A 10711-nucleotide genomic window follows, 5' to 3' on the forward strand; every position below is an offset into this window, starting at 1 on the left:
TCTTCTTCTGGGACCCCTCTAATGTGAATGTTAGAAAGACTGCTGTTGTCCCAGCAGGGGTCCCTTAACCTATCCTCACTTTTAAAATTCTTTTTTCTTTTTGCTGTTCAGCTTAGATGCTCTACCTTGTCTTCCAGGTCACTGATCCATTCTTTTCATCCTCTATTCTACTATTGATTCCCTCTAGTTTAATTTTCATTATTTTAAGATTTATTTATATATTTGAGAGAAAGAGAGAGAGAGAGCGAGCGCACACATGAGCAGGGGAAGGGCAGAGGAAGAGGGAGAGGAAGAAGCAGACTCCCTGCTAAGAACAAAGCCACACGAGGAGCTCAATTCCAGGACCCTGGGATCGTGACCTGAGCTGAAGGCAGACACTTAAACTGACTGAGCCACCCAGGTGCCTCTCCTCTAGTGTATTTTTCACTTCAGTTATTCTATGCTTCGACTGTGATTGATTTTATTTTACATTGTCTATCTCTTTGTTGAAGTCCTCACTGAGTTCATCCTCTCTTCTCTCAAGTCTGGGGAGCATGACTGTGACCATTACTTTCAACTCTGTATCAGGTAGATTGCTTATCTCTCTGTCATTCAGTTCTTTTACTGAAGTTTTATCTTATTCTTTCATTTGGAGCATATTCTTCTGCCTCGTTTTGTTTGACTGTTTATGTTTGTTTCTGTGAATTAAGCAGAACAGCTTACTCTACCATTTTGAAGGAGTAGCCTTGTATAGGAATGTTTCCTGTGTAAATTGCATGTCCCTGACAACACTGGCTGGCTGGCTATAGAACAGGAGGAGGTCTCATGGCACTTTTTCCAGGGTGATCCTGGTGAGATGGCTGGAGCTGAGGCAGATATCAGCCAAAAAGTTCCAGGGACTCTACACCAGAGCCAACTAGGCAGGACACCTGGAGATGGGAGTCAGCATAGGCCAGGTATCCTTGTGATGCTCCATGGGGCCATGCTGACAGAACACCTGGAGCTAGTATGAGTTCCAAGGTACTCCGTACTGGGGCTACCTTCGAAGAACAGCTGAAAGTGGAGCAAGCATGGCCAAGGTGGTCCTGGGACACTCCAGGTTGGTTACGACCCTGGCATTATGGCTAGAGCTTGGGGGTGGTGGGGGGGGGTCATAGGCTGGGGCCCTCCATGCATCCACTTATTTAGTAGTAGTTGAGGCTTAATCTTTTGAGGTTGAATACGAGACTTTTGAGTACTCAACCTAACAGCCTGACTGTCTTAAAGCAGCAATCAAAAGAAACCCATCCAAAGAGAGCAAAATATGAACTGCAGAACTTAAAAGCATATGGGTGTTCACTACAGAATTCTATCCATTTTTCTGCACATGTGAAGTCTTTCACAAGTTGTTCAAAGGGAGGCAGCTGATCATTTTCAATGATGGTCTTGACCTTTGACTTCCTATGGCACTTCCACAAAGTGGGAAAACACATGAGTAGCCATATTTGAAAATTTATCATTTGTAAGTGTAAAAAGAAAAAAAAATTAAGAAAGTTCTTATTTTCTCTAAATATAATTTAGAAAACAGACAAGAAGAAAAAAAGAATCTCTCACTTATACAGACACTAAAAAATTCCTATATAGTAGTATGTCTTTCCAATCCTTTTTCTGTATACATTCAGTTTTGTGTTAATATTTTGTAATCTTTTAAAAAAGTAGAGTCTGTTTAATGGTGTGTGGTGTTCTATTATATTAAGTTCTATAAATGTATAATATAGTTCTGAAACCTAATTACTCACAAAATAAGCTGGGAACATTTTTGTTTTTGTTAATACAGATTTTTAGGACGCATGTACTAAGTAAGAATCTCCAGGGATGCTGAGGAATCTGAATTTTTGAAGTTCACCCTGTGATTGCAATGCATTTAATTAATTCTCTGGCATCTCCAAACACAATCATTTAAAGGTGCAGTGTGTAATTCCACTTCGATGTTAATATACATACAAGGTTCACGTTCACCAGGACAAGCCACATGATAGCCACTGAATTCAAGGGACTGCAGTCCTATGTTGAAGATCAAAATGGCTCAAGGTCACCACCCAAAAACAATTAAATCAATGTTTCCCAAACTAGGATCTGTGGACATAAAACCTCAGGGTTCCTAGACAATTGTTGCTCCCTTAAAAGGACTTTTTACCTTACTGGAAGTTTGACCCACTGACTTAAAGTGGACGGGCTATACCGCTCTCCTGACCCGCACTCCGCAGAAATGAAGGCTGCACAGTGCTGCACACCAGGTCACTTCGGAGACGTCTGCACTGGGCTTCCAGCCGCAATCCTTGACCCTTCCCCAGAACAATGGGCATCAGATCCTTGGTTTTTTACTTCCTGACAGAAACTAACATTCTGGGTCTCAAGAAAACGTTCAGACTATCAGGCCCAACCCACTCACAGTGATGGGAAAAGGGACGCTGGAGATGGGAAGTGCCTTAAGCGACGTCACACAGCTAGTTTAGCAGCAGGACAAAACTAGAGCCTAAGCCGTCCATCCCAACTTCAGTGGCTCGGCTACTCTGTAGAGACGGCTGATGAGCGACCCCATGGACCTCATTCCCACCATCCTTGTCCCATTTCCGTAGTCCCCTGATACCCGAAGTCCCCGGAGTCCTCTTCGGGTCGGCTGGCTCCGCTCTACCTCAGCTCTTCACAAGCAGTCCACACGCCCGAACCACAACTGGAGGTTTCTGGCCTTACCCCGCCTACAGTACAGGGGAGCAGAGTGAGGGTCGCCCGCAGGAAACGTCATCAGAACGCACCGGAAGCGGCAGGTGGATGAAGAGTAAGCGAGGTTGAAGACCTGTGTGCAGGGGAGGGGTGGGATGTAAAGGGTCGGGAAGTTGGTGCTGGTAGGTGGACCGGTTCGCCGCGGAGACCGACTGAAACTGCTGGGGGAGTTGTCCCGCCTTACATAAGGGAAACCGAGGCTCGGGGCTCCCGTTGGCCTGGCGCAGTCTCTGCGCTGAAGTTAGAGCTGGCGGCAGGTCCCCATGGGTCCCGCTCAGTGTGCTAAAGGAGGGCGGAGGGCCTTGGGCCGACTTGGCCACTGCCTGCCACCTGCTGACAGTGGTTACGGCCCGGAACCTATGACCTGGTTTCCCCTTTCTGTGAAGTGCTGATGGTGGTTCCTGCCCTGGCAGCTGTTCCGTGAACGACCCTTGTCTGGTGGAAAGCTCTGGGAGCCTGCTGAGGAATGGTATTCCTCCCCGGACTTTGGGAGTTGAGCGGAGAAGAGCTATGCCTAGGGAGGGAGCAAGCGCCCAGGGCAGTTATAAGCAGGGGAGTGTAGACGCCGTTAAAATTGGTCTTTGGACCAGTACGTTCATTTCCACCTCTGCCACTTCCTCTCTCTGTAATCAAGTTATGGGTCTCAGCAAATCTGAGCTTCAGTTTTCTCGTGTGCATTATAGGAATAATGTCTACTTTAAAAGATTGTTGAGAAAATGTAATGAGATAAAATGTGTAGCTTTTAGCCAGGTGCATGGCAAGTAATGAGTGCTCAGTAACTGTTAGATGTGGATTGTTCCAGAAGAGACTTCCAAGTCTAATTGGAGCACCCGTGACAGGTGAAGCAAAGTCATTCCTGGGGTTGCTCTTTAGAAACAGATTTTATTGCCACTCTTGCATTTGAAGGAGAACCAGACTCTGTATATCATTTAATAATATGATATGGTATGATATGTATATAATATAAACACTTTGGTTTGCTTGTTCAGATGTACTCAAGGAAGCACAAGGGAGCTGGGATGGAATTTACAGACTGCCATGTGAACCAAATTTTCTAGTCCTTCGACCTTAAACCAGGCCTTTGTCTTATGCTTACTGCGTTTACACCCATACTCTATCCCTAAAACCATGTTTTTCTCCTTCACACACATGAAGTAAGAAACAGGCGTGTGGAGTTTTTAGAGGATGAAACCACATTGATCTATATATATTTTGATCTTGAAGAAAGGCCTACTGTGTTTTATCACTGTAGGACACCATCTATTGTTTGATATACACCCATTTCATAGATATTGAAATGTGAAAAGTCTTTTTTTTTTTTTTTAACATCTAACAGTCAACAAAATGTAATATTTGCAACCATCTGCATCCTGGGAAGCTCTGTGATATAACGTTTATATGAGTTACTCAGTTAGACTTACAGAGCGACTTTTCAAGCCCCTAACCTGCGGCAGATTAAACCAGTCGACTCCTCGTGTGGTCTACTGACCTGCAGGAGCATTTGAAACTTGTTAGAGATGCAGGGTCTGGGGGTGCCTGGGTAGCTCAGTGGGTTAACCCTCTACTTTCGGCTTAGGTCATGGTCCCAGGTTCCTGGGATGGAGCCCTGCATCAGATGCCCTGCTCAGTTGGGAGTCTGCTTCTCAGAAGCCCTACTCTGTGGGGGGTCTGCTTCTCCTTCTCTATCTGACCCTGCTTGTGTACACTTTCTTTTCTCTCTCTCTCAAATGAATAAATCTTTTAAAAAAAATCTTAAAAAAGAAAAAGAAAAAGAGAGAAATGCCACACCTGGGTGTGGGGCCTAGATATCTACATTTTAATAAGAACCTAGTTTCCTACATTAATTAACATATGAGAAGCATTGATTTATTTTTATTTCTTTCTAAAGATTTCTTTATTTAATTGACAGAGAGCACTTAGAGGGGTGGGGCAGAAGGAGAGAGATTCTCAAGCAGACTCGCCTAGAATGCAGAACCAGACACAGGGCTCAATCCCAGGACCCTGAGATCATGACCTGAGTTGAAATCAAGAGTTGGGCACTGAACTGACTGAGCCAACAAGGCTTCCCCAGAAGCACTGTTTGAAAGCACACTCTTGGAACTCCTAAGATGGTTGGCCAGAGGGTAGAATAAGAGGCATCCAAGAAAGCTTAGAAGTCTGTGCTCTCTGTAGCATCCCTGTCTTCTCCTATCTCTAACCATAGTTTCATAGTTAGAAAAGTCATGAGTCTGATAGTCATGCCCAACCTGAATTGGCCGTTTCTTGTTTGTTTGAATCCCCCAAGTGTGATCTACCATGCCTTTTCTCAGAAAGAGGCCAAAGAGCTCGACGTTCAGGTACAGTGCATGGCAGGAAGTCTGGGAGCAGCAGAGGTGATGACAAGGATGGCTCGATCCCCTAGCACTGCTTTAGATGTCCTTCCCATGTCTTACTCCTCATCCTTCCAGTGGATGTGTTGGGCTCCGTTGAGATCTGTTGTTCTGATGGCCTGTTTCCAGATGCTGCCCTCTTTTTCCCTTGTTTGGTTAACTGGGACCTCTTGATCCTGTGTCCTCTCCCACTGTGTAGGGGACACTGGCTATGCCCACCTGAAACCTGCCCTGGTGAGCACTGTCATTTGGCTTTGTCACTGCACCCCCTTCGCTCTTGAAGAGGGCAGGTGATCACATTTCCTAAGTGGCATTTCTGGATTGTATCTCGGTGCTGCCAACATGCTTGTCAGTTTGACAGATGCTCCACTGGGGACTCCTAATGAGGGAGTTAACAGGAAATCAAGATTTTGAAAGACTGATACACTTTTATTTGGTTTCTTCATGAAGAAGGCCACTTAGGTATTTTTTAAAAAAATAAGTAATTGTCCCATCACGGTAATAATACTGACGATAATGAATCTTTAGTTAGTATCTAAGGTGCAAAGTCGAAGCTGACTGCCCTCCTGACTGTGAGCTGCCTTGAAGGTCGAGTGTATCACGTTATCCCTTTGCCAGCCCCGCTTCTCCGTAAGGGAGAGCGTGATTATTGACACATTAGCTTCCCAGGGTTTACAGCCTGCTTAGCTCAGCAGGGGGTCAGGAAATCCCCAGCCAAGAGGCAGGACCTGCATAGACTGTGCTGCCCGGGCTGTGGCCAGCCTAGGACACAGGCAGCCGAATGAGGAGTAGACCAGTGGAACTCCCCACGTGAGAGGCAGTGACATTTGGAGTTCTCTCAAGAATTTCACACTGTTAGGACAATTCTTTTGCCCACATGTCCTAGGAGTCTGTGCTGAGTCACGGTCAAGTGCTGTTGTGCTCTTGGGAGAGAGTGAGCCCAGGGGGCTGAGATGCACTGGTACTTCCTTTCCCCCAAGTGCTGCAGGAACAGACTTAGCGAGTAGCCACGACACATCCATGGGGTCAAACCCAAGTAAAGGGGATTGCCACATGGGCACCCTGTCAGATTCCTGTCCCCCAAGGCGTGGCCCACCCTGGGGCATCAGGTGGTATTGTTTTCCCAAGTGTTCAGATAATTCCTTCGAGGCCATAGCTTGCCTTCATTTGGTTGTGACTGAATAAATATTGTTGGCATACGTTTCTCGAGCTTTCCACCCTGCCAAGGATCAGAGAAGCCTGTTCTTCCTAATATAAAGGGTCTTGGGGATTTTTTTTTAATCCGTTCAAAATAACCTCAGAAACGTAGAGTAGGAAGTTGAATTTTGATGTGGCTGTTTTGTGCAGCATCTGAATTGGTATTTGAGGGTGCCTTTCACATCTGGACAGCTGTGGGGAGCTCACCTTCAGCAGACGAGAGGCTGTGTGGGGCTCAGTCCGGAGACAGATGGGTCAGGGAAGGCATCCCACCTGCGGTGTCTAGGAGGGCCTGGGGTCTGGGGCTGCCCCCACCAGAACAGTGGGCGCCGTGCTGCCCTGTCCCCATGTAGCTTCCGGGAGCCCAGCAAGCCGAGGCCTTCGTGAGGGCCTTCCTGAAGCGCAGCACGCCCCGCATGAGCCAGCAAGCCCGCGAGGACCAGCTGCAACGCAAGGCTGTGGTCCTGGAGTACGCCACTCGCCGGAAGCGCAAGGAGAAGAGAAAGAAATCCAAGGGCCTCTCTGCCAGGCAGTGGAGGGAGCTGCACCTCTTTGACATTAAGCCAGAGCGGCAGGGGTATGCCAGGGCTTTCCTGCCTTTCTCCCTGAGGCAGCTTCCTCCTCCTGGAGTGGGTGTGGCTTTGGGAGACCCAGTTCCCCTGAAGCTAAGGGAGCTTCTCCCACTGCCGCCACGAGGGGGCAGCCTCCCTTTCCCAACTCAGGCTGGGTTTGCACTTGGCTTTCACAGCAAGGCACAGCCAGGGTCTTGCTGTTTGACTGTCTGGCTCCTGTCCTAGCCTTAACTAATGAGACCCGCACCGAAAGTGAGTTTGTTACCTATGGCAACAGGTTGTTTGTCTTTCGGCTTTCCCAGAGAGATAGGAACTGATGGATCTTAGTATATACTCTTTACAGCTTTTACAGGCACTAGACAGAATCATCCCTTGGGTTTATTGCCAAAGAGCATGCTGCCCGCATGTTTCAGAAGTTGCATGTCTGCAGCCCTGCCCTTTGGCGCAGAACCCAAGGCTTATGATGACTGTGAATGCAGCCTTCGGAGCCAGCTGGCTGCAGAAGTTCGTAGACCTGTGTGCCCATTCAGAGCTCTCGCTCATGGTCAACACGGAGGCCTTCTGCTTACCTTCTAGGCAGCCGCACATGGTTCAGACCAAGCTGTTCAAGGCAGATCTTCACGGGGCTCTCGTTTCAGGTACCTCACCTACGAGCCCACAGAGCAGCATGGCTCTGTGACACAGGGCTAGACACACTCTTGTCACGTGGACGTTTCCAGATCACCAGCGTTGAGTGTGGGAGAGGACTAGCTACCCGAGCCAGTTCTGGCCACTTTTTGGATACACTCTAAATGGTTTGTGTGCCTTTCCACACAGGGACCCCTGCTACTCTGCCAGGGGGCACAGCAGCTGCTGGCACATGTCCCCAGCCCTGAGTGGAAAGTCCCTTTCATCCATTTCCCCACAGTTTTCAGTCTCAGCTACGGACTCCCAACTCCCAGTGTCATCTCTAGGGCAGACCTTCCCCTGAGCATCGTCATTCATCCAGCCGCCCTGCACACAGCTGCCCTCCTGTCCAGGAGGCATCACAACCTGTCCATACCCAGAACAACTCCGGCCTCCTCACATCAGCCCCTGCCCTGGTGTTCCCAGCTCTGTCCATGGTACCAGTGTTTACCCTAGTTGTTCACCCAAAACCTGGGCGGTAACACCTTTCTTATTCCCTGCTCCCTCAGCACCATCCATCAGCCCATCCTAGCACCCAAATCCAAGCCACCACCATCGCCCCTGGATTCCAGTAGAAGCTGCCTCGCCCTCTCCCTGCTGACACATTGCTTCTCCCCAACCAGGCAGCCCGAGGGAAGGTTTAAGGCCAAAACTCAGGCCATGTTTGTCTTCTGCTTCCTTACTGTGGTTTAAAAGGCCCCTCTGCCTCTCCTGAGCACCAGGTTTAACCACCTTGGCCTGCTTTCTGCTTCTCACACACCAGGCTTGGCCCCACCTCAGGCCTTTGCCGTTGTTCCTTCCCTCTGCCCAGAGTTCTGTGTGTCACAGACTGACTGCTTCTCAGTATTCAGGTCCCTACTCACACGTCACTTCCCCCGAGGGCCTACCATCACCAACAGTGAGCCTTCTCCCCATGACCTTGTATATTTCTTCATAACAGTTACCATGATCAGAAAATGCAGTCGTCTGATGTGGCACACATTCCCTCCTACCTTTAGAACATCCGCTCCTTGAGAGCAGAACCGAGAACAGTCTTGTTCACCCTTGCGCCCAGCACCGATCTCGGACAGTGCCAGGCACGTGGCAGGTGCTCAGTGACCTGTCTACAGGCTTCATGGGACATGGGTCAGGAGAGCCAAGGGCCCGGCTGCCTATGGTGGCAGTTCACCTCAGTTATGCTTCACCACCTGTAACAAGATCCCATTCTGGCCAGAGTTTGGTGGGTCATGGGAAGGATGTGATGCACAGGCGTACCTTCAGATCCCATCACTGAGACTTGACCCCATCCCAGCAACCTGTGGATCTTGGTGGTGCTGGACACACATGTGACCTCTTTGCTCCAGAGTCCTTCCCAAAACCCCTGTGGCTGCAGGCCCTCCAAAGGACATCTTGTCAGAACAGCCCAGAAGCTCCAGAGCCACAAGCACGGGATTGGGACCCCGGACTCTCATCCAGCTTGGTCCCTGTCCAGCTGAGGAGCCCCCCACTCCAGACCACCGCTACCTAGCTGGTTGTGGCTGCCCAGCGCCCCCAAGGCTGAGGCCTTTGAATGTCCTTTTCCTTTGCAGTCACAAAGTCCAAATGCCCGTCCTATGTGGGTATTACAGGAATCCTCCTACAGGAAACAAAGCACGTTTTTAAAATCCTCACCAAAGAAGACCGCCTGAAAGGTATGGAACTGTCTCAGGGTCTGTGTCCTGTGGCCTCCCTTGCTTCGTCGGCCCTTTCCTTGTGGCTTCAGCAGGTCCATTTGGCCTCTTAGGTCAGCACAGATTGCAGATCCCTGCTGGCCCTGCATCCCATGCCTGCCTCGAGCGCCCCTGCCCTCCCAGCTCTCCCCAGGGCATCTGGAGCCCAGCCAGCAGCTGCAGCCAGATAGGACTGAAAGGAGGGCTCCTGGGCTGCGCTTCCAGATACGGGGGTCCATTTCCATGACTGAGACCCTCTCCTGCCCCAACCTGGTGCCCCCCCCTCCAAAGAATGGAGCTAAGCAGACCCTGAAGAGAGCCAGCTTAGTGCTTGTCCCTGGGCTTCCAGGATCTGGCCCTTTCTGGTAACCCTTTGGGTTCCAGGAAAGCACGTTCAGCCTCACCTGCTGGGTGTGCCAGAGCTCCTTGTTCTGGCAGAGACGAGCATAAGCCCCTGCACTGTTGACATTTCCACACCCCTTACCAGCAGATCTGAGATTGCAAAACCACAGCGGGAAGTTTTTCTTCCTTTATTTTGAGGTTTGTTTTTTTTCTTGCTGCTTCCTTCTGTTTTCTTGTATGTTCTTGTCTCATTTTAGACCTCAGAAAGTGGTGTCTGGATGACCTCACGCATGGTATAAAGCCATGAGTCAGTCTGAAAACTACACGGGGAGACCCGTTTCTCACACTTTTTCTGGGAGTTTGGCTTAGAGCCTTTGACCATGAAAATTAGTGTTGAGTTTTACTTAAAATCTGAATACATCGGTCTTAGGGCAGAAAAACGCCCTGTTGTCCTGGTGCTGCTGAGTTTTGCGGACTCTCCGTTCCTTACTAGCTTACATTCTAATACAGACATTTAAGGAAGGTCTTGTGCTTCAGCATGAGCTTAACTGTCAGGATTTTTTTTTGCCTTGTCCTTTTTCTCCTGGTTTTGAAACTTACAGTTATCCCCAAGCTAAACTGTGTGTTCGCAGTGGAAATCGATGGCTTCATTTCCTACATTTATGGAAGCAAATTCCCACTTTGGTTAAGTGAATGATCTGCCAAGAAATTCAAAGCAAAGGGAACTGCTGACCTGTAGCTCTCTGCTGCGGAGACGGCTGTTTGGGACCCCAAGGACCGGGGACGCCTGCGTGCCCACCTTTCAGCGGAGACACAGGTGGGCTGGTTCTGCTTCTAGATTACCCCCAACCCAGTAACACTGGAGTTAAGAACAGTTCGTCATCTGGGAAGAAAGTGCCTTACTGAGCCAAGTCAGGGAACGGGGGCGGGGGGTGTCGGTGTCTTTCTAGGTGACGACGGGTGTGCATTGCTCCCGTGAGAGAAAATCCTGGCAGGATCGGCGCAGGTTGACCTGACTGGTGGCATTATTAGGTTTTTATTTCTCTTTTATCCTCTTCTCTGTTTCCTGAGTGTTCTGTGATGAATCCATTGTTTGTGTAATAATAGAATTCACGTGTCGACGATAAGAGGGCCC

General features: G+C 49.1%; 2 protein-coding genes across 2 annotated transcripts; both read left to right on the forward strand.

Moving 5' to 3' along the window:
- Window positions 1-2753: 2753 nt before the first annotated feature.
- On the forward strand, window positions 2754-7117 carry LOC116865921 (ribonuclease P protein subunit p29-like). Its single transcript, XM_032854588.1, has 3 exons — window positions 2754-2797; window positions 5026-5078; window positions 6662-7117. The coding sequence occupies exons 1-3, from the start codon at window positions 2791-2793 to the stop codon at window positions 7103-7105; spliced, it is 504 nt and encodes a 167-aa protein (XP_032710479.1). The 5' UTR covers window positions 2754-2790; the 3' UTR covers window positions 7106-7117.
- Window positions 7118-7343: 226 nt separating this feature from the next.
- On the forward strand, window positions 7344-10273 carry LOC116865509 (ribonuclease P protein subunit p29-like). The gene is made up of 3 exons (XM_032853717.1): window positions 7344-7518; window positions 9115-9216; window positions 10179-10273. The coding sequence occupies exons 1-3, from the start codon at window positions 7344-7346 to the stop codon at window positions 10271-10273; spliced, it is 372 nt and encodes a 123-aa protein (XP_032709608.1).
- The last annotated feature ends 438 nt before the right edge of the window (window positions 10274-10711 follow it).

This window comes from Lontra canadensis, unplaced genomic scaffold, assembly GCF_010015895.1.
Source record: "Lontra canadensis isolate GAN:19392208 unplaced genomic scaffold, GSC_riverotter_1.0 scaffold8, whole genome shotgun sequence".
Taxonomy (NCBI): domain Eukaryota; kingdom Metazoa; phylum Chordata; class Mammalia; order Carnivora; family Mustelidae; genus Lontra; species Lontra canadensis.

Coding starts and splice junctions, on each gene's coding strand:
- LOC116865921 (XM_032854588.1), top strand. Junction 5,079..6,661: donor CCAAAGAGCTCGACGTTCAG/GTACAGTGCATG, acceptor GTCCCCATGTAG/CTTCCGGGAGCCCAGCAAGC.
- LOC116865509 (XM_032853717.1), top strand. CDS start 7,344: ATGACTGTGAATGCAGCCTTCGGAGCCAGCTGGCTGCAGAAGTTCGTA. Junction 7,519..9,114: donor TCACGGGGCTCTCGTTTCAG/GTACCTCACCTA, acceptor TTTCCTTTGCAG/TCACAAAGTCCAAATGCCCG. Junction 9,217..10,178: donor CAAAGAAGACCGCCTGAAAG/GTATGGAACTGT, acceptor TGAAACTTACAG/TTATCCCCAAGCTAAACTGT.